The 24295-nt window shown below is 34.8% G+C and overlaps 1 protein-coding gene across 1 annotated transcript in view; it reads right to left on the bottom strand.

The window, feature by feature from the left end:
- LOC141501937 (carnosine N-methyltransferase) overlaps window positions 1–24295 on the bottom strand; it is a 52844-nt gene that overhangs the window by 7555 nt on the left and 20994 nt on the right. Inside the window, exons 4-6 of the mRNA XM_074206381.1 lie at window positions 11889–12029; window positions 10016–10194; window positions 1406–1519 (exon numbers count right to left, since the gene is read on the bottom strand). Coding sequence (XP_074062482.1) covers window positions 1406–1519; window positions 10016–10194; window positions 11889–12029 — 434 coding nt within the window. The remainder of the gene's footprint in view (window positions 1–1405; window positions 1520–10015; window positions 10195–11888; window positions 12030–24295) is intronic.

Raw genomic sequence — 24295 nt, 5'->3', positions numbered from 1 at the left:
AGTTCTCTGAATACAAGTGGTAGTTAAACACAGAAGAAATGAGTGGCTCAGAATTAATCTCAAAAGATATCACGGGGGGCGGCTAGGTGGCACAGTGGATAGAGCACCGGCCCTGGAGTCAGGAGTACCTGAGTTCAAATCCGGTCTCAGACACTTAATAATTACCTAGCTGTGTGGCCTTGGGCCAGCCACTTAACCCCACTGCCTTAAAAAAAAAAACCCTAAAAAAATAGTTATCATCATAAAACCACCCCTAAGAGCTGGTAAAAACAGACATTAGGTACAGAAATGCTCTTCACATAGGTCAGGAAATTGTTGACAATTTATTATTCTACATTTTTAAAAAGTATATTATATTTATATTATGAAGCTCCATCCCTATTCTCAATTGTTACTAGAAAGATTTAGGTTACCTACCTTAGTCCCATTTCAAAGTTGAGGAAATTGATATTGGGAAGAATTAAGAGACCAGCCTGAGGTCACATAACTACTAAGTGGTACAGTTGGTCTAGTGTTCTTTTCACAAATAGAACTAGATATTAGATTAGTTTTGGACTGAGAAATATGTTCTATAACTAATCTGTTCCCTCTGCACTAACCTTGTCAAATAGTTAATCTCATCATCCAAACTATGAAGAGATCAATGAACCTAAAGGATCATGCCCCAAGCAGGAAAGGTCTCTGCTAAATCCTTGACCTAAATAAAAGCCAGACAAGACTCTATCAACAAAACAATAGATTCCTGGCTCCAGCCTGAAAGGATTACATTTTTTAGCTTTTGCCTCCTCTAAGGCATGGCCTTACCTCACCTTTACTCTAGAAACTATACCCTCATCTACACATCTCCCAGCATCTACACATCTCTCAGATCTGTTCTCTCAGGTACTACTCTCCTATCTATTATCCCTAATTCCCTCATCTTCCTGCCCCTTTAAAAACTCACCTCTCCCCAGTAGAATTGTTCTATCTTCCTTTGGGAGGTCAGCCTGCTCTTAGGGAAAGTCTCTCATGTCACCTTGCTGTTGCTACAGTTGCTGCTATTCCCCTTTGGGGATCAGTGGTTTCCAACTACCTTTATACTTTCCCTTAGCTTCTGCTAACCACAGTAATGCTTAAATAAACCTTTTTGTCCCTAAATACATGTAAGTCAGAACTGGTTTTGTGAATTTGTCACATTCAAACCTGGAAATAGACTACCCTGAAAATATTTTCCAAAAACATTTTTAAACCTCATTTTAAAATTTCTTCAATTGGTTACCTCTTCATCACTAGGGGTAGTTACCTCAATGGTATAATTTCATAATGTACTCAGACCCAGATCTTCTAAAATCCAAGCTTTGAACTTTATCCAATATAACATGATATGTAACAATTTATAAAAGGTTATGGACATAATACAACTTACCTAGGTTTATCCAGATTCCTCCTGGTTTCAGTATTTTCCATATTGTATCAATGTAATCAATGACATTATGGGCTGTGTCTATGAAGAAACAAGTAGCAATACAATCCCAGGTGTCTATTCCAAAACAGAAAAAGAAAAATCAAAACCTTGGGAAATACTGTGGTCTGGTAAGAAAAAGAAAGGTCATAGGTACCAATCTGTCAGCATTTGGCATCCCCTCTGTGTCACTCAATTTCTAAGCTCATTTAGACAAAGGCAATGGCTTACGAAGGTTTGGAGTAGTTTTGGGGGACATATGGTCCTTTAAGAAAAATGGAGTCCCAATGGGAGTCTCCTTCCATTGGAGGGGGGAAAAGGAAGGAAAAGTGATAAAATACTGCCATTAAGGATATGATTTACCAAAGAGTTCAGTCTTGTAGGAGATAACCTATATTTCAGGGGATAGAGTCTGAGACTATATTTAAAAAATCCACATAAATGATTACACTGAGTTATAGAACTTGTCCTGTTTGTATAAAACTACAGATTTTAAAAATCAATTATTAAATTATCCTTCTGAAATTATTAATATTTCACTTAATAGAAGATTTAAAGAAAACCAATGTTTATTAAATACCTTATTAAATCTGCCAGGCATTGGAATACAAAGAAAAACCAAAAAAAAAAAAAAAATAGTCCCTAATCTCAAGAGCAAAAAGTCTTAGAGGGAAGAAAGCACGTAAATAACCATATACAAACAAGATACATAAAATATAAATAGGAAATAATGTTATCCCCATCCAGAGGAAGAAAAACAAAACACACACAAAACAACCCTTCAGAATCTGATGAACACTTCATAAAAAATCATCTCTTATGTGTATCTCTTTCCCTTAATCCTAATTCCTCAGACCAAAAATAATTAATCTGTAACCATGTTTCTCAAAATATGTATGTACAATGCTAACCCAACTGCTGCTGAGGGGAGCGAGGTGGGAAGGGAGGGTGGAAGGAAATTTTGTAACTAAACAATATACATGTGCATATGGATGAAAATAAATAATTTTTTTAAAAAGATGGCAGCTACTAACATTAGGGTTAATCAGAAAAGGATTCTTGTGGAAAGTGAAACTTTAGTTGGAAGGAAGTCTGTGAATCCAGGAGGCAGAGCCGAGAAGGGAGAGAGGGTATGGCAGACAGCCAATGATAATGTTCAGTTAGGAGATAAGAGTGTCTTGTGTAGAAAACAGCAAGGAGATCAATGTCACTGGAATAGAGAATATGGAACAGAGTAAAATGTAAGACTGGGAAACTAGAAAGGAGCCAGGTTTATAAAAAAGGACTTTTAAAGTTAGAGGATTCTATATTTGATTTTGGCAGTAACAAGAAATCACTGGAGTTTACACAATAAGATATGAACTTAAGGAGGATCAATTTGACAATTAAATGGAAAGATGTACTAGAGAGAAGAGACAGTTAAATGGAAAGATGTACTAGAGAGAAGAGACTTGAACCAGGGAGACTATTTAGAAGGTAATCATGAGAGTTTATGTATGCAGTGATGAAGGTCTACAACACGTTGTGGGCACTGTCAAAGGAAAGAAGGGGATATATGTGACAGACAATATAACCTAACAGTATTTGGCAACTGAAGCTAAAATCTTTCCATTACTATAATCAAGGTGTCAAAATGATTAATATAAATGACATTCATTTGTAATAGAGCTGTGATAAGATAATCAATGTGCAGATTATTTTTGGAAAGTAGAGTGAGAGAAGTCTTAAAATACTATTTTTAGAAAAAATTGTCTTCTAACCCATTTATTCTTCCATTATTTAAAATTGGTTAAGATGAAAAAAATGACATTTTACATTTAAAATTCTGATTCAGGGGATGGCTAGGTGGTGCAGTGGATAGAGCACTGGCCCTGGAGTCAAGAGTACCTGAGTTCAAATCCGGCCTCACTTAATAATTGCCTAGCTGTGTGGCCTTGGGCAAGTCACTTAACCCCATTTGCTTTGCAAAAAAAAAATCTGATTAAGATTAACAACTGATTCTGAGCAGATTTTAAAACACATTTATTGCACTTTTACAGAAATAATTTTGAAAACATACTCATGTGCCTTTACACATTATCAGAAGACAATGAGAGTGGAAGTGGGAAAAAATTATTACAGGAAAATGATTTCCACTCTTAAGAGGTTATTGCATAGCATATAAGGAAAGACAGAATTGAATGGTATGGGCTTAATATTAAAATATATATATATATATATATATATATATATATATATATATATATATATATATATATAAAATACTACACAGGCCAAATTTTAGTGTCAGTTGGATGGAAAATGTTTCTTCCCTAACTGTAACAGATCCAATAGAATGCTGTATTTGGATAATCTTAAATAGAAAAAAGAAATTGGTAATGTCAGTCTGTGGATGACAGGAAAATGAATTTGAATTTCTCTAAATTTCCCAGTGGCTTCTACACAAGTCAGATTTTCTAGCCACCCTTCAGGGTCTTGTACCAATGTCTCTTCTATGAAACATTTCCTCTTCTGCCCAGTTGGAACTCCCACTGAATCTCTTACTATATATCTCTTACTGTATTTTTTTTTAGGTTTTTGCAAAGCAATGGGGTTAAGGTTCAGTTAGAACATTGCCCAAGGCCACACAGCTAGGTAATTACTAAGTGTCTGAGGCCACTAGCTGCCAACTAGCCACCCTCTTACTGTATTTTTACAGGTAGACCTGGTTTAATCTTTTTCTGTTTATAAGTTCCCCTGGCAGTCTGTATCTTTGTATACCTTCAGACCTTAGACTATTTTAAGTTTTTTGTTTGTTTGTTTAGTAAGGCAAAGTGGGTTAAATGGCTTGCCCATGGCCATACAGCTAGGCAATTACTAAGTGTCTGAGGCCAAATTTGAACTCAGGTACTCCTGACTCCAGGGCTGGTGCTCTATCCACTGTGCCACCTAGTTGCCCCCCCCCCCCCCGGCAAGGATAATACTTGTTCTGTTTGCCCCACCTCAGAATGGCAGAACTAAGACCAAGAGGCAGAAATTACAGTGAAACAGATTCTGGGTAAAAAAAAAAAAAAGGAAAAACTTTCAAATAGAGTTGATCTAAAATAGTATATATAAGCTCTAGTTTCACCTCAAACTCAAACTGGCAAAGATAGTAAAAGAGAGTATGTGTTGGAGAGCCTATGGGGAAAAAAATGGAACATTAATACATTACTGGTGGAGCTCTGAATTAGTATAATCAATCTGAAAACAAAAAAGAATCAAGCCAGGAAGTCACTGAACTGTTCACATCTGTCAAAAACCAAGGGCAAAGACAGAAAGATCTCATATATATACCAAAAATACTTATAGTAGTACTCTTAGGTAGCAGTTAAAATTAGAAATAAAGTAGAAAACCATTGAACAAATTGTGATAATATGAATGTAACATAAGAAATGATGAATATAAGTAATACAAATAAATATATATAAATTAACATCAAGCAAGAAGAATTATGTAGAGCAGAGCAATATATGCAATGTCTTGCAATAATACAAACAAAACCTATTCTAAACCTATTCTGATCTGATCTCAGAAATTGAAAGGACTAATCCCATTCTCAGAGAAGAGATCACAAAACATTCTTTCCTCCTGTCAGTAGAGAAGCTAAATGTTGCAAATACTGTTATATCATAGTTCTGATAGTTGGTTAAGAATGTTTTTTCCATTTATTAAAAGGATGATGGCAGTGATGGGATGGTGGTTCAGTTAATTAGGAAATGAGTGGCATAAAAAAGGATACTTTTAAAAAATTGAATAAACTGCTTCAAGGAGTAGTAAATTTCCCATTATTGAATGACTGAAGCATTAAGAGCTATGTACAAAGCACTGAAAATACAAAAAGAAAAGTAAGATTGTCCTTACTCTTAAGAAGTTCACATTCTAATGGAGATAATAGATTGAAAGTTCCAGTTGCAAAGCAGACAGAAAAATCCTATGACTCTTGGATTACAGCAGCAAAGCAAATGGAAATGCCTCTTCTTAAATGTCATTTCACTGAAATCAATATCAATTTCTAATCCTAGATCATTTGATAGTGCCAAGGACTTTAGTTATGATAAAATGATTTTCTGGGTCTTCAACAATTATGGCTACTGTATCTCCAGAATGATAGTTAAAGTTTATTTCATTCTTTATATTTGCACCTCTAATGCCAAATATATTTCCTAGCAGATAAACAGATGCTTAATAAATTTGTGTTAATTAATTAAATTGAACTAGATAGCCTTTGATATCCCTTCCAAATCTTCAGTTCTGTGTATGAATTTATCCAAACTCTGAGTGAACAGGGTTTTAATTCATTTTTCTGTTCTTTACATCAGAAACATGCTAACTTTCCTCCCTCTCCCAAAAGTGCCCTAACCAGGTAAAAATCTAATTAGTAAATATTTAACAAAATAAATACAAATACAATAGAAGATAATGCTGATATAGTGATTTTGAATCCCAATAGTTTAGGAATCATAATGTAGAGTTTATTTATCCCCACTTCTATTTGAGTTTGTTACTTCACTGATCAGTGTTACATCACTGATATTGACCTTTACTATGAAATATGGTCCAGAATCGTCTTGAAATAGAAGGTTCACTGCTTTGATAGTTTGTCACATATCTTGCTCCTAAATTGTTTTGAAATCAACCCTTTTCTTATTTCCCTTGTTCTCTCTTACTACAAATACTAGTGCAGCTTCCCCAGTAAAACAGTTTAAAGTACACAACTATCTTGTTATCATGGGAAAGTACAAAATTAAATTAAATAACACATTTTCTGATTTGACTTGGCACAAGTATAACCACAGTTCCAACACATATGTCTGTGTGTGTGTATTTTTTTTTCCATTTCCTCTTCTGAGTTCACCCATATTTTCATCCTAATTCAGAGCTAGAGCTCTGGAAACTGAAGAAGAAAGGTCTCTGATCTACTATATGTTCCAAATCTAAAAAGGCTTTGCTCATTAGCTAAATTTATCAACATTTCCTTCATTTTTATTCTTCTGACTAATGTTTGCCCTTCCTTCTTTGAAGAACATCATGACACATCAGGGAGGTGATAACATTGACAAGCAAGTGAACTGAATTGAGTAAGGGGGTGCTGTGTCAAGACACCAGTCTCACTTCAGACATCTGGGTCCAATGGCCAAAAATCAGGATGATTGGAGTTGGCCCTGGATGTGAGGCAATCAAAGTTAAGTGACTTGCCCAAGGTCACACAATTGGTGTCAAGTATCTGAGGCCAGATTTGAACTCTGTGACTTCAAGGCTGGTTCTCTTACTGCCCAAGAAGCTCCTGTTCTCTCTGTGCCAATATCACCATCTTCACTCCTAGATCCCACCTACCTAAGTAAGTTACCTCCCAGTATCTTATGCTCTTTTCTTTTCCTTTTTTTTAGTCCCAACATTAATATAAATAATAGCATCACCAAATCCTGGATCTAGGAGAAAAAAAAATCAATCCCCCTTTCTTAGGCTTAGCTTCCTACTTGTATCCTCAATCTCATTTACTGATTTCTTTGTACCCTTTACAATGCATTTCCCCCTGTTTTCTACAAGTCATCTACTATATTGATTCCTCTTTTGCTTTCAAATATGGACAAGCATATGCTATTTTAAAAATTTACATGATCCTGCTAGTCTCTTTAAGTTACCATTTTGTACACTGTTAAACTTTGTACAGACTCACAGAACTTTAGACCTGAAAGAGACCTTACACCCTGAAAGTACTGTCATTGCCTTCCACTTTCTTTCCTTGTACTCTTAACTCTCCATTGTTGGGCTTCTGATCTTATCCTTCAAGCTTAACTGCTCTCAAATTACCAATGATCTCTCATTTGCCAAATCTAATGTTGTTTCCTTATCCTTAACATTCTTGACTTCTCTGCAGCTTTGATACTATTTGTTGATCATCTTCTTGATATACCTTTTGTTCTAGATCTCTGTGACACAATACTACCTGGTTCTCCTCCTATTTATTTAAATATACATCCTTGTCATATAATTGCCTAATACAGGTATCCATCAGGAACTCTTGTTCTACTGCCTCTTCTATTTTGTTTCCTTTAGTGAACTCATTGACTCCCAAAGAGCTAATTATTATTTCTACACTGATGATTCCATATACTTATACAGCACTAACCTCCATCTCACATTTCCTACTTGATGTCTCATAGGTATCTCCATAGCTCAAGAGTTCCATATCCAAAAGCAAACATTATTTCTCATCCACTTCTCAAACTTCCTTATTACTACTGTTGGGGACGCCACCGTCTTACAGTCACCCAGGCTCACAACCTAGGTATCATACTACTCATTCTTTCATCCTCCATATATAATTTGCTAAAGTTCTGTTAATTTTACCTTTATAACATCTTTTATGCCCCATTCTTTTCACTGACCTTGCCACTCATCTATCCTCCAACTCATCTGATGATGTCACTGTCACCCCATCATCCCTAAGATAAGTATCTCTATTTGTTATTCAAAGTCCTTCATAACCTGACTCCATTGTACTTTTTTCAGTCTTACTAGACCTTAACTCAACTCTACATGGCTGTGATCAGTGTCATTGCCATCTATGCTATTTCTCATACAAAACATTCCATACCCAGTATTTTCACAGGCTTTTTGCGTTCCCTAGAATTTTTTCCCTTCTCATCGCTCTCTTCAACTTCCTTCAAATTCCAACTAAAATCTCACCTTCTAAAAGAAGCCTTGCCTAATCTCCTTTTTTTTAAAGGTTTTTGCAAGGCAAATGGGGTTAAGTGGCTTGCCCAAGGCCACACAGCTATGTAATTATTAAATGTCTGAGGCCAGATTTGAACTCAGGTACTCCTGACTCCAAGGCTCTATCCACTGTGCCACCTAGCTGCCACCTAATCAGTTTCTTCCCCTGCTAATGATCCTCATTCTATCCTTTATTTATCTTGTTTCTGCATAATTTTTTGCATGTAGTCTTCCTGATTTGATTATGAATTTAGTGCCTATCACACAGTAGGTAGTAAAAATGCTTGTTGACAGATTTTTTTGTCTTGGTCATAGGTCTATCTTCTTTTATTGTCAAAACTCCTAGAAAAAAGCTCTTTGGGTCATTGCTCCCACTTTAGCTCTTACTTCAGTCTTAATTCTTTGCAAACTGCTTACTAGTGCCTCCCATATGACTGAAATGATTTCCTCCAAGATGATAAAATATCTTCTGATGAAGGTCTTTTCTCATACTTCTTGACCTCTACAACAGCTTCTGCTTTCTCCTGGGTACTTCCCTGGGTTTTCATGACATTGCTCTCTTGGTTCTCTTGTCTGGCCACTCCTTATCCTGTATTTTACCACAACATTTGTTTTCCCTTCTTAGGCATGCATTTACCTCAGAGATCTGTCCTGTCTCTTTTAGCTTCTCTCTTCTTTGGTGATTTCATCAGCTATGCAGATGACTTCCAAATCTATACATCCAGTCCTGGCTCTGGAGTTTTGATTCTGTATTACCAGCTATTTGATAGACATTTCCATCTGAATTTCCCACAGGTATCTCAAACTCAGCAAGGCCAAAACAGAACTGATTATCCCCTCCTCATCCCTTCTTGAAACCTACCTTTCTTTCACAACTCATCTCTGTGGAGTGTACGTACTACCATACCTCCAGACCTCAAAGTTTGTGAACACCAAGTCAATCAGTCAGTCAATAAACACATAAAGTATCAGTCTGTATTCTCAAGAAGTTCAAAATCTAATGGAGGAGACCACATGCAAAGACCTAACAAACAAATCATACACAAAATAAAACAAAATAATAAACATGAGAAGTTGCTAGAAATAAGAGAAATTGGGAAAAATTTAGACCTCCAGGTCTAAAAAGTTGCTACATCTTATTGATTCTACTATCACATCATTTTTTTCATCTACCCTTTTCTTCCCCTTTCACTATCCCACTCACTCTGGCAGAGGTTCCCCACTGGTTTTCCAAGTTGTGCTTGGTGTTCCCTGGGTTGCCAGGTCAAGAAACTGCTTCTGCTGGCAGAGGCCTGGGACCTAGGCCCCCAGTAGGCTGTTCCCACTTGAGTGTCTGAGGTCGGATTTGAACCCAGGTACTTCTGACTGCAAGACCGGTGCTCTATCCACTGTGCCACCTAGCCATCCCCACCCCAAAACTATTAATCCTTCCTTATTATAAATAGTTTAAAGTAAAATTCCTTTAGTAAGAAAGTTAAGGTACCTCACAATATGACCTACCTTTCCCCAAACTTATTTAATACTGTACCAAAAAACAACTCTTCTAGACAATATGGTCTATGATCCCTCAAATACCTTGTTCATTCTTTAGATATAGAGCTCCTTGAAAGCAGAGAGCACTTTTTATTTTATTTTTACACATCCAACAATATCTAACAAAATTGCTTATAAACAAATACTGTAAAAACATAACTCAGCAAAATTTCATTTAATAGCAAATGAAATGCACTAAACTTCAAGTTCATTCATCAAGATTAGGAAATAATTTAATATAATTATTAATTACAATTATTATAATGTATTATATTTATCATAACTATTTGATTTGAACTTACTGCATTCTGAGTATATCTCCTGAAAATCTCCTGCTGTCATGGAAAAGTTAGAACCAGGAGGAAGACTATGGGGATCAACATCAGGAAAATAGACTGGTCGAATCTGATCAGCTGATCTTCTGTTATTGCTAAACTGATGAATCCAAGGATAAAGTTTATGTGTGTTAATTTCGGAGCATCTGCAAAAACATGAAAATCAAATTGAGTTTTAATAGTATTTTATTCAAGAAATTATTTCTTTAATGTTAAAGCACTATTTTTGTATATTTGAATTATAACAAATTAGAATTAGAAAGGACTTAAGTCATCATTGTTCAATTATGTCCAATTCTTCATGACCCCCATACAAAGGTCTTCTTGACAAAGATACTGCAGTATTTTCCCAATTCCTTTTCCAGTAGAGTAAAGCAAATAAATAACTTGCCCAGGGTCAGACAGCTATTAAGTATCCAAGGTTGAATTTGAACTCAGGTCTACTTGACTCCAGGCCTGAGTCTCTAGCTGTCTCCACTAAAGTCATATCCCCTATTTTAATAAATGAAACTACAGTTTAACTGAATTGCCCAAGGTCACAGGTGACAAGCAGCACTAAGATTTAAGCTCAAAATCCAGTGGTTTTGCCACTATACTTGTCATCATTCTAAAATGTAATTCAAAATAAAGCAGAAAAAAATTACTGAAAACTATACTACTACTTAAATACACAAATTTGGAAATATGACCACTTAAGAAAATGGAAAGATCATAGAATTAAAGGCTAAGAATTGGAAAGGCCATCAAGTCCAATCCTCTCATTTTAAACATATAGATCTAAGGACATTAAGTGACTTGTCCATGATCACCCCACTAGTAAATATGTAAGTTCTTCCTGAATCCAAGTTCATGCCTGTATGTGCTATACCATATAGTCTCACAGATGTACCATAACCCTAATATCTTGTTCTTTTGACTGAATTAGCATAGCTAGTTCTGCAGGAGAGAAAGTAGCATTTCTAATGCCTCTTCTGGCTGGTGGGTTTACCTAATTAAGGGATAGTGATTATATGCTACTAGTCAATTGGGAGAGGTAGAACTTTACTTCTCACATAAGGTATTTAAGGAATGGCTAAATGATGACCATTGATCAGATCAGGCATGTTGTAGAGGGAAACCTTTTTTTAGATGTTGCTTAGACTAGGATGGTTTCCAAGTTCCCTTCTGACTAAAATTCTAGGATTGGGGAATAACTCTAATGACTGCCTTTTTCTCATGGGCTTTTCAATGCCTCAAAGGAACAATCAAGGGACCACTGGAATTTCACAGTAGCAATGAGAACATGCTAATCTCTGAAGCAAAAAAAAATGAGGTAGTCTCAATTATTCTGAATAAAGACTGGTTAAAGGACTTGAAGTCAGAGGGCTAGGTTTTCTTTTAATTTTTTTTTAATTTAGTGCAGTGGGGTTTAAATGACTTGCCCAAGGCCACACAGCTAGGTAATTATTAAGTGTATGAGGCCAGCTTTGAACTTAGGTCCTTCTGACTCCATGGCAGATGCTCTATCCACTGCACCACCTAACTGCCCCAAGGGCTAGGTTTTCAATCCCAGCTCAGCTAAATAACTACCTATGTGAACATGGACAAGTCATTTAAACTCTCCAAATCTGATTTCTTCAGGTAGTGCTAGATATAATGATCTATGACAATATTTATTTCTTTATAATTATTTTTTTACCCCCAACACTGGAGTATTAAATAAAGTTTAAAAAGCTATTTTTATATCAAGTGATTTTAAAATAAGAAACACTGAAAAATACATCAAAGTTCATAAAAGCAAGCAAAATGTAATTCTTCTCTGGGAATTTTATGTCTCATACATAAAAGTAAATATAAATACCTGTTGAGTACAAAATTAGAAGAAAAGAGCATAAAAAAACTCCATTCATTTCCTTGGCAAGCATAACCTAGCATAGCTATTTCCCAGGCCAATCTTCCTAGTCCAGCACCAGGTACCAGAATATTTACCTTGGAAGGATCCCTGAAATTAAATAAAAACATGGCATTTATGTCCAAATCCTTAATATTGTAAAACAAGGTTTAAAAAATACCCATTAAAAACTATTAAAAGAATAAGTAAACTTGTCTAAAGTTATATTCCCCTAAGAAAGTGGTTTTCTGCTAAATATTTCTCCTAAATACTTTAAGAAACCAAACTATGTAAATTACCAGGTAATCTACATCACTACATCATCTTCCAGGGTGGATATGGACAAAAAATTAATATGAGGTCAACCTGATGATAGGCCTTTCCAAACTTAGCTTTAAGGGAAGATTTTGCCAGGAAGCAATAGTAAATAAGAAAAAGGAACAACAGATGATAAACTACAGCACTGATGCTAAAGATGATACAAATGCTTAATCCACAGCAGTCCCCCTAAGCTATCACTTCTACCATTCAAGTTCTTCCTATTTTCCCAAATATCCCAACAGGTATCAGAACACTGAATTACAACTTCTTTACAACTTCTAAACATTCACCAGACATAGCAGTTTAATAGCTAGTATAGTAAACTATACAAGTTAAATAACATGAAATATATATTTTAGTCATAACAAGTAAAAGATTATACCAGACATAAAAACAAAATCCACCTTAAAGTTCTATAAATTAAAATTTTTAAAATAACTGAATCATCAGCAACATTCTGAATCTTAGTAAACTTTTGCTGAAAAAAAAGTTTAATAAATTTAGGTTTCTCTTCTAACTTAGGATTTTTTGAGGGGGTGGGGTGGGGGAGGGAAGAAATCAGTTTTTTAAAAAGAGCTGACTGAATCTGAACAGAGGCGGCTACAGTTTCTTAGCAACCTCTGTCACTCTAATTACTTTAAACTTTCAATGTTAAATACCACATTACTGAACAAGACTTTTTTTTAAAAAAATGTATTTTAAAAGGTCTTGCATTTAGAATATCCACCATCCACAAGAGTAATACAGCATCTTGAAGTTGTTAAAAGTTTTGAACAAGTTAGGAAAAGTTAAGGGTCGTGTCTGAGGAAGTCACAGGACTTCCCCTTGTCACTCCTCTTAGCAATTTATTCTTACTTCTCCCCTGAAGGTCAACAATAAAAAAGAAAGGAGAAAGTGACAAGAAAAAAAAATTTCCCACCTCTACATCCCTCATTGTCCTTCCTAGGATTTCTAACACAGACTTAGAGATGAAATGTCCAAGAAACTATAAGGATTGAAAGACAGAAAGATGGAGAACTAAAGACATCTAATCCAAAGCTGTTCTTGAGACCCAAGAGATTTAGTGACTTGCTCAAGGTCACAAGGGTAGCAGGTATCAGAATTAGGATTCAAACAGAAATTCAAGCCCTGCTGATTTGAAATCCAATACTTTCCATCCCACTGAGAGGATCAGAATCCTTATTTCCTCTAAAATATTAACTGGATGCTACTTTGGTACTTCTTTGTTCTTTGTAACTTCTCTCAAGAAGTTCAGCTGAACAAATACATGGGATAGAGAGGGTAAGAAAGAAGACACAAGAACCCTTCAAATGACTAAGAAAAAAGAGAAGTTATTGGATTATGTAAACCTGGATGCAAAGCAAAACAGAATGGCAGTAAAGGAAAAGGGAATTATTCATCTACGAAGACGGTGTTTTTTCATTAAGGGATAAGATATAGAAGCAGTCACCTTACTATCTACTATTTGACAGAAGAGTCCTAAGGTAATAGGGTTCATCTCTGCTATGCTGGCCCAACTTCTAGTTTCCCTTGACCCCTTTACTAATCCTAAAATAGAGAGGAAATGAAAAGATTTATTTTCATAGTAATTCATGTGAAAAAGAGGTCTGAATTTTGTTCTACATGAACTAAATACTGATCTGATTGTCCAGAAAGTTAATGGCATTTTGTGCTTTGTGAGAAATCAAGAAGATCCAGGTTCCATTATGAGTTTGTCATTAATTTTGCATAACAGACAAATCACTTTATATGTCAATTTTTTCATTTATAAAAATTTGGGGTTAGCCCAGATGATTGATGCTGAGGTCCTGTCCTTTCTAGTGCTAACATTATACATTTCTATAATTTGACATCATGCCATAAATGGCACAGTTTAGCTTGAAGACACAAAGATGTCTTTCTTTAAATATTTGAAAAATGTCATAGAAAAAATGGATTAAAATTCTACAGATGTCTCCAAATAAAAGAATTAGGACCAAAGAGGCCTAAGTTATAAAAGTATAGATTTCAGCTTGAACTGGGTTCTTCCACTGAAACCTTCATCCTTCTTTCACAAGACAGCCTTGAAGACAATGATCATAAAGATCTTCAGTCAATACTACAACAAATACAACAGGGAGCACTAAAGAGAAATCATCAGTTAATAAGCACTTATTAAGTACCTAATATGTGCCAGACACTGCAAATCACTGAACAAAAAGTGGGAAAGGTCATTAATTTATCACCTCAACAACTTTTTTTCAGAATGAAAGCAATGGGAAGTTGCCCAAAGCAATTTTAGGAACATAAGTTTGGAAGACTTTCCTATTTGGGGAGGGGTATAATTAATTTTATGTCAAATTTACTTTAACAATTAAATGTAATTAGGGAAAAATATTTTTCCTTTTGAACAATCCAATATAATTTAATTTTCCTTACTCTTCCATTTTGAATGTAAAATTGTTTTGCTTGTTCTTAAACAAAATTCTAAAATGTTTACAATTTGATATGTATTGGATACTTAGCTAAAATATTGGTTTTAAAACTGTATAAGATTCTTTTTTGACACCAGGGGGGAAATGAATTAAAATTATAATGAAACTTGTAACTACCAATTTCTATCTTTCTCCCAAAATTCACTTAAGCCAAGATTTCCTAATCATAGGTCTTAAAATTTTTTTAACCATATTGGGACAAAATAGTGCTTCTCAATCAGTAGTGAACATAAAAAGTAATCTTGAAAATCAAAGATGTCAGAAAAGGACAATCTGATGGGCGATAAGGAAATATAAAGGAAGAGAAGGAAAAATCTCATTCCTTTTGCTTTGGTGATAAGAAATAGAGAGGGTGGTATGTAGAGAAGAACAAGTCATTAGTTAATTCTACATAAAATACAAAGGTTGTTTCAGGACACTATGAGCCTCCTTCTTAGAAAAGAGTTCTTTATGTAGAAGCTAGATGACCATTTATTGGGGATACTGTAGAGAGGAATACTATTCAAGTTTCATATTTCCAGCTCTGGGATAATGTTAACCATGAAAAGAGTAAATGAAAAATGTCTTGTTTTTATATTTCAAGATGTAATTTTTCAGATATTAAAATGAGGTGAATATATATATATAGATATATCTATATATAGATATATAGATATATATATATAAAACAAAATAATTTACAAGAGTATATTCAAATTTTTGATTTGTATGCAACCTTTCAGGAATATATTTGATAATGTAGTCTACATTTCTAAAAGACTTACCAATAGTACCCTTTCCTTAGTCTCAGTATTTGTACCCTGAAGTTGTTATTCCTCTATTGCCCAACCTTATTGGTAAATACATTTTAATAATAACAATAATACTTGAAGTTCGAATAATTATAGCACTAGAGAGAGCTAGAGGATAAAGTAGTTACGAAGAAAATGACAGCATATATTGTAATTTATGTTGTAAATATGTATGTAATAATGTTGTAAATTTGTTTTCTCATGGACGGTATATACAAATCCTCCAAGAAGAGTAATTCATTCTACATATTCAGGAAATCACTAACAGCATGTTTTGAATTCTGGTTCTTAAATTTTAGTCATGTTTGTAGTTACTAAATATAATACCTCCTCTCTCACCTAAAATCAAGTCTTTAAAATGAAAAGTAACAACAGGTTTTGGAGAATGATTTCAGTGAGGAAACTTATTACTATTAAAATCATAGGACTACATCTTACTTTATTCAAAGGAGCAAGGATCTTTCTTCTCCTTGAGCAACTAAGTTTTATATCATTACTTTAGCTATTCACTGTTCATTTTTGTGGAAATAAGAATACTTCTTTTATAATTAAAAAATAAATTAAGTCTATGTAAGATTTAAATTCATTCAGTTAGCTGGAAATACTTAAATATGTTAAATTTATAAATATATATAAATATTTAAATATTTATTATATGTCTAAGTAAATAGGGAAAATGAATATTACATTACTGTAGAGAGTCAATATCTTTCCCTCATACCAGTTAAGGCTTTGAGTCTTACATTTTAAAAATTTCTAAAAAATATTTTCCATGATTCAAATGTGCAATAGGAGAATGAACCTATACAGCATTGCAATATGTTCAAAGAAAAACAAATTTTGAAGGATTTTCCTTCAGATTCCTTACTCAAAAGTGCACACTTGCATAATTATATGTAGAGCAGTCAAATAAATCCAAATACTAAGAATTAAAGACTTAGAGAAGAAGCAGAGGAATAAGCTTCAGGCATATATTAACAGATAGGTTAATGAAAGTAACTGTTTATTATAAGAAAGAGGTAGTATATAGTTAGAAAACACTGTAATCTAAAAATAAAACGCATTAGGGGTGGCTAGGTGACGTAGTGGATAAAGCACCGGCCCTGGAGTCAGGAGTACCTGGGTTCAAATCTGGTCTCAGACACTTAATAATTACCTAGCGGTGTGGCCTTGGGCAAGCCACTTAACCCCGTTTGCCTTGCTAAAAAAAAAAATGCATCAATAAAACTTATTTGAATAAACGTGTAAACAGAACAGTGAAGGAAAAAATGACAATAGATGATCAAGAGGCAAAATTTTTGTTCATACTGTGTTTTGAAGGATTGTCAAATAATAAGAGGGAAATAATTATGAGACACAATACTATCCTTTGAGACAAAATGAATGAATATTATCTGAATAAGACTATGTCCACAGTTATATTAAGAAAGTCCTCAATAAGTTTACTAACTTTCTGTAACTATTATTGTTTAGTTGATTAGCTATGTGTGACTCTTCATGACTCCCAATTGTAGTCATGTGGAATGACTTGCCATTTCCTTCTCTACTGCATTTTATAGATGAAGAAACTGAGGCAAATGGGGTTAAGTGATTGGTCCAGGGTCACACAGTTAAGTGTCTGAAGCCAAATTTTAATTCAGATTCTCCAAGACTCTAAACCTGGAACTTTATTTTGCCAACTAGCTGCCCATAAATACTATTATACCACAACAATGGGCAAGGTTCAATGTGGATTTAGAGAAATCTAAGAAGAAAGACTCAAACAAACTGACAAAGTGAAATAAGTATGAGTAGAAGAAAATTTATGTGACTAACCACAATAGTGTAGGGAAAATAATTTTTAAACATTAAAGACTTCATCAAAATGCAGTGACAAAAATGTCTTTGGAGTATGTCTTGTCAGAGTGAAGTTTTAGATATAGTCCACACATTGTTAGAAGGAAACAGACAAGTTAGTGGACAATGTTGTCATTCAGTTACTTTCAGTCCTGTCTAATTCTTTGTGATCCCATTTGGGGTTTTCTTGATCATGATACTGAAGTGGTCTACCATTTCTTTTTCCAGCTCATTTTACAGATGAATAAACTGAGGTAAACAGGGTTAATTGACTCACCCTGGGTCACAAGCTAAGAAGTATCAGAAAATGGATTTGAACACAGGAAGATGAGTCTTCCCTGACTCCAAGCTTAGCACTCATATCTACTGGGCCACCTAATTTCCTTAGTCAGTAAAGAAAGAATTGCAAAAAAATAAATAAAGAGCATCAACAAACCATTAATATACAAGTAAAAACAAGAAGCTTTTTAGGGATACAAAACAAGGAAATTTTCTACTTAAAAAACCTAAATTATATAACAGAAGTTTTATATACAATCTTCTTTCTTTGATGCCCTTTGTAAACTGAAATTATCATTTGTTCATGATGGCTAAGTTCACAATAAAAAGAAAATTATTTATTTCAATTCCTTAAAATAGTGAGAATATTATATAAATTAAAATAATAAGTTCAGAAGTGCTCAAACAGAGCAATTTTGTTACGGTACTAAATTTAGCAAATAAAAAAACCCAAAACTAATATTTTAAGCGTATAATATAAAATGCATAGGATTACAAAGGAAACCAATTATATTACACTTATCAAAATTTTTAAACAACCAAATTCAAGAACCCCCTGAAATCCCCCTAGTAAATCTATGGATCCCAGGTTAAGATCCCTTGTTTTTGATCTCTATATTTACAAACCTTAAAGTACTATATAAATGCTAGCTTGGGCATTGAAAGAACAAAATGACTTGGCTAATGGTCACTAAGCTAGCATGCAGGACTAGAACCCAAGTCCTCCTGGTTCCAAAGCTGGCTCTCTCACAATTCTGAAATATTTTATAGTATATTAGATCTAGAAGCCTACCCTCCCAAATGATTTTTTATATGCTTAGATATTTACTTGTTGTTTCTTTTCCTTCTCCCCCAGTGGCATGTAAACTTCTTTCAAGTAGGTATTGTTTATCTGGTCCAATCCCTTCACTTTACAGACAAGCAAATGGGCCCAAGCTGGTAAAGGTCAGCCTATGGTCAATCATTACTTAAGATGGAAGCTCCCTGAAGCTTCTAGATCCTCCACAGCACCTATCACAGAGTCCTAAAAATAGGAAGCATTCATGGTTATTGATAATTATATTTAAATCTAATAACTTATTTAGGACAGATGAATGAACTTTGGATAGATCCAAGATATGTTTACGAATGACAGGATTTAGATTTTTTCTTGTATCCCTCTAGATGACTTTCCTGGTGTTGGCCAGTTTAAAAATTGCTTTAAAAAAATACCTATTGGTTGATGTTCTTTCAAAGCAGTGAGGCATAGTGAAAAGAATGATCTTAGACTTAGTAAACTTGGATTTGAATTCTGATTTGGTCATTTGTAAGTGATATAGCATGAAGCAGTTGCTTTAACTTCTTAGTGTTTCAATTTCTTCATTTGTAAAATGAAGGGGTTGGGGAAGACCAGGTCTCAAATACACCATTTTCAAAACTTACTGGCTTGAATCAGATTAAAATGTATTAACTGAGGATTGTTTAAAAAATAATTAAAAATACAATGCAACATAATGCTAATATGTGGTTTTCCTAAGTCAATATGTGATCCATAAGAATCCACCTGGGTACTTGGGTTTGACACTACTGGACAGGATGATGTCTAAGGGCCATTTCTGCTCTGGTGTTTCACTACCTCAAACGTTTCCAGATGTCTAATTCCTGAATTGTCATTCTATCTTCCCATTTTGTGCCTTTACAAGTGTGATATGTTGCTACCCTTCTCCCTCCCCCCACCCCCAAATATATTCCCCTTTTAACCTCTAAGAATGGAAGATAATGTAGAGAAATGGAGAAAGAAAACTGCTCATTATGTGTGAGGAACAGCAAATAGGTCTGTATAGAAATGTGTGGAAGGGAGTAGTATGTAAGAAGACTAAAAAAGCAGGAAGTGGTCCAGTTGGGAAAAGCTTTTAAATGCCAAACAGAAGTAAAAAGGGAGCCATTGAAGTTTGTTGAAGAGGGAGGATGTGTGAACTGGTTAGATCTATGCTTTAGGAAAATCACTGACAATTGTATTGGGGATGAACTGGAGTGTAGAGATCTTATAACAGGAAAAAAGACTACTGCAATAGTTGAGGTAAGAGGTGATAAGACCCTGAACTAGAGTGAAGATCATATGAATAAAAGAGGCAGAATAATTAATAATTAAAAATGCTGTAGAAGTAAGTAGAAATGAAAAGATCTGTCAACTGACCGAAAATATGGTGTGAATGAGTGACTATGGATAATAATGAAGTTAAGAAATTGGTGGCTAGAAGCATGATGATGCTCCCCGCTGACAGTAGTAATTAAGTTGGAAGTTGGGAAGAAAGGAAGGTGGGGGGGGGTAAAGAGTCCAGTTTGATACATAGTGAATTTGAGATACCTAAGGGACATCAAGTTTGAAATATCTAATACGTAATTGGTAATATGAGAATAGAGTTCAGGAGAGTCTAGGGTTAGGCACATAGATTTTGGAGCCAATAACATAGGAAAACTAAACCTATGGGGGCTTAAAAGAACACCAAATGAAATTGTGTAGAGGAAAAAAAAAAGAAGGCTCAAATCAGAGCTTTGGGAGATACTCACACTTAGTGGGAGTGATATGGATAAAAATTTGGCATAAGAAGCTGAGAAGTGGTCAGATACAGACTAGGGGAAAGAGAAGAAATCCAGAGTATAGAATGAGCACAAGAAGATATCAATAGTGTCAAATACTGCAAAGAGATCAAGGGAGATGGGATCAAGATAGCATAGCAAGGAGCAGCCAGATGCCAATGGATAGAGCACTGGTCCTGGAGTCAGGAAAATCTGAGTTCAAATCTGATCTCAGACACTTAACAATTAACTAGCTGTGTGACCTCAGGCAAGTCACTTAACCCCATTAGTTTAAATACATAAAAATTAAAAAAAAGATACCATAGTAGCAGGAAGAAGCCTATCTCCCTCACTGAAACTCCACAACAAAGGTCCACAAAATTTATCAGATAGAATTTTGTGCAGAAAATCCATGAACAAGTTATGGCAAATAATTTTTGTAACTTAGGGAAACAGAGAAGTCTGTGGATACTGGGGTGAGTTTAGTCAATATTACAAAACACAGGGATAATATTATGCATCAAAGTACAGAGACCCCAGGGAATCCTGCCAATTGGCATTTTTTATCAAATGCTACCCATTTCAGAGACTGTGTTTAGAGGTAGCAGAGAAGAACAGTCACTAGTGGACCCAAGCCAAGCAAGAAACAAGTTTAGAAGCAAACAATAAATGTGTACCTCTGATTTCAGAAGTAGAGGAGGATCTCACTTCTAGTCTTCTCAGTTTAAGGTACAAGTCTGTAGTAGAATAACCAGGAGTTCCAAACCAAAAAGGAACCTGTAGTTCATTTGCTCTGAACCTGGCGTCTCTGAGTGGGTTAATAATAGTAGCTGAGTCCCTCATTAGTCTTTTGAAAATCCTAACAGGAACACCCAAATCTGGGTGAGATATGTACAGATCAGGAGACCCGTGAGCAGACTTTGCCCCAGATCACCTCCCTCTGGAAACACTGCAAGCTCAGTCTAAGCTGTTAATATAGCAGATTATAAGAGCAAATATGCTGAAGACAGACAACCCCCCCCCCAAAAAGTATGCAGAGTCTGGAAGAGATATAAAGTTCAAAATCAAGAAGTAGCTTAGAACAAAAAGCCTGGGAAAAAATTCCACCATAAAGAGCTACTCTGGTGACAGAGGATGCTCAAAACATAAATCTAAAAGAAAGATCATGATTCTAAAATACCTATATACAAAACGCCTCAAAGAAAAAAAGCAGCTTTCACCCAAAGGGCAACAAAAATGTGCATACCTTTGATCCAGATATACCACTACTGGGTCTATACCCTGAAGAGATTATGAAGAAGAGTAAAAACATCACTTTGTACAAAAATATTCATGGCAACCCTATTTGTGGTGGCAAAGAACTGGAAATTAATTAAATATCCTTCAATTGGAGAATGACTTAACTGTGGTATTTATATGTCATGGGACATTATTGCTCTATTAAAAACCAGGAGGAATGGGAATTCAGGGAAGCCTGGAAGGATTTGCATGAACTGATGCTGAGTGAGATGAGCAGAACCAGAAAAATATTGTACACCCTAACAGCAACATGGGGGTAATGAACAACCTTAATGGACTTGCTCATTCCATCAGTGCAACAACAATCAGGCACAATTTTGGGGTTATCTGATGGAGAATGCCATCTGTATCCAGAAAAAGAATTGTGGAATTTGAAAGACCAAAAACTATTACCTTACCTTTAAGTTAAAAAAAAAAAGCTATCTTATTATATAATTTTGCTATCTCTTATACTTTGTTTTTCTTCCTTAAGGATATGATTTCTCTCTCATCACATTAAATGTAGATTAACGTATATCATGGAAACAATGTAAAGACTAATAGACTGTCTTCTGTGGGGGGTGGGAAGCAAGATTAGGAGAAAAATTGTAAAATTCAAAATAAATAAATAACAAAAAAAAAAATCTGAAAACAAATTCAACTAGAATTTCTGAAAAAGTTAAAGGATATTAAAAAAAGTTTAAAATTACTTTGGAAAAAAATGAAAGCGGTGTGGGGATAGAATGAGAGTTTTGGAAGATAGATTTAGAAATGGAATTAATGGCCTGGAATAAGAACCTTACAAAGAAAATAACTGTAAAAATTTGAACTGGCCAAAAAAGAAACTAATGAATCCAGAAAGACATCAAGAAATATTAAAATGAAGTCCAAAGGCTGAAAAAATGTGATGTATATTGTTAAAAAAAACTGACCAATAAAATAGACTTAGGAGAGAGAATTTAAAAATCATTGGACTAATTGAAAACAGCCAACAAAAAAAGAGCCTAGTATCAAATTTTCTAGAAATCACAAAAAAGATATGTTCAGAACTTTTAGTACAGAGGGCAAAATAGAGATAGAAAGAATTTCCTCATCACTTCTTTTTTTTTAATTTTTTGTTTATTTACTTTATATTATTAAAATAATTTTGTTTTAAAAGTAAACAACCCCCCCCCCCATTAGATGAGAAACCTCAAGAATAGTGAGAGAGAAAAAAATGTACTTCAGTCCATGTTCAGATTCCAATGGCTCTGTCTCTGGGATAAGTTGTCTTTTTTTTTTATCTTAAGTCCACCAGAGAAGTTGCTTCAATATTTTTCCCACAGTTGCTATTACTAGCTGTATTTCCCTCCCACTCTATTCCTCCCCACTCTCATTTATTCTATTCTATTCTATTCTCTCTCTCTCTCTCCCCCTGTCCAATCTGAGAATCCTCTCCCACAATCATGCCTCTTCTATCATCTATTCCGCCCTTCCCTCCCCCCATTCCCCCTTATCCCATCCCTTTCTTCTCATTTTTTTTTCCTAGGGTAAGACAGATTTCTATACCCTATTAAAGTATGTATGTTATGTCCTCTCTGAGCCATTTCTGATGAGAATGAAGGCTCATTCATTCCTGTTTGCCTTCTCCTGTTCCACTCCATCAAAAAAGCTTTTTCTTGACTCCTCCTCTCCTTTCTCTTCCTCCCAGTACTTCCCTTTATCACCCATTGAAACTCCCATCTTTTTACTATGTTATATCATATTCTGCTCCTTCCTGTGCTCTGCCTATATATATGCTCCTTCCAACAGCTCTTATAAATGAGAAAGTTCATGAGTTATTAATATCTTCTTCCCATGCAGGAATACAAACAGTTCAGTATCATTAATTTCCTCATAGTTAGGTCCTTCTCTTCCACCCCCTCTATTGTTCACCGGAGTCCTATATTTGGAGATCAAACTTTCTGTTCAGCTCTGGTTGTTTCAATAGGAAAGTTTGAAAGTCCCCTGTTTCATTGAAAGTCCATCTTTTCCCCTGGAAGAAGATGTTCAGTTTTGCTGGGTGGTTGATTCTCTGTTGTAAACCAAGATTTGCCTTCCAGAATATCATATTCCAATCCCTATGAATCCTTAACGTAGATGCTGCCAGATCTTGTGTAATCCTGACTATGGAGCCACGGTAGTTGAATTATTTCTGGCACCTTTTAGTATATTCTCTTTGACCTGGGAGTTTTGGAATTTGGCTATAATATTCCTGGAAGATTTTCTTTTGGGATCTCTTTGAGGAGGTGACCAATGAATGCCCTCAATTTCTCTTTTACCCTTCTGCTTCTAGGATCTCAGGACAATTTTGCTATATTACTTCATGAAAAATGAAGTCTAAGCTCTTTTCCTGGTCATGACTTTCAGGTAGCCCAGTAATTTTTAAATTATTTCTTCTGGATCTGTTTTTGAGGTCGGTTGTTTTTCCAATGAGATAGTTCACATTTTCTTCTAATTTTTGACTTTTTTCAGAAGTTTTATTTCTTCTTGCTTTCTTGCAAAGTCATCAGCTTCCTTTAGTTCCATTCTGCATTTGAAGGAGTTATTTTCTTCAGTTTTTTTATCTCCTTTTCCAGCTGTCCAATTCTGCTTTTTTTTTTCAATTTTAGTACAAGTGATCTTTTTTATACAATACTAAAATATAAGAGTAAGCATGCTGCTGACCCCTCCCCCCAAAAAACAGACCCTCATGAGAAATAAAGTAAAAGAAAGAGAAAACAAAATTTGTTTCAGTTCCAACACTACCAGCTCATGAATCACATTCTTTATGCTAAGTCCATCACAAAAGTTACTTCCATATTTTTCCACCATTGCCATT

The sequence above is a fragment of the Macrotis lagotis genome, chromosome X, assembly GCF_037893015.1.
Source record: "Macrotis lagotis isolate mMagLag1 chromosome X, bilby.v1.9.chrom.fasta, whole genome shotgun sequence".
Lineage (NCBI taxonomy): Eukaryota > Metazoa > Chordata > Mammalia > Peramelemorphia > Peramelidae > Macrotis > Macrotis lagotis.
This window is presented reverse-complemented; position numbering and strand designations above follow the sequence as displayed.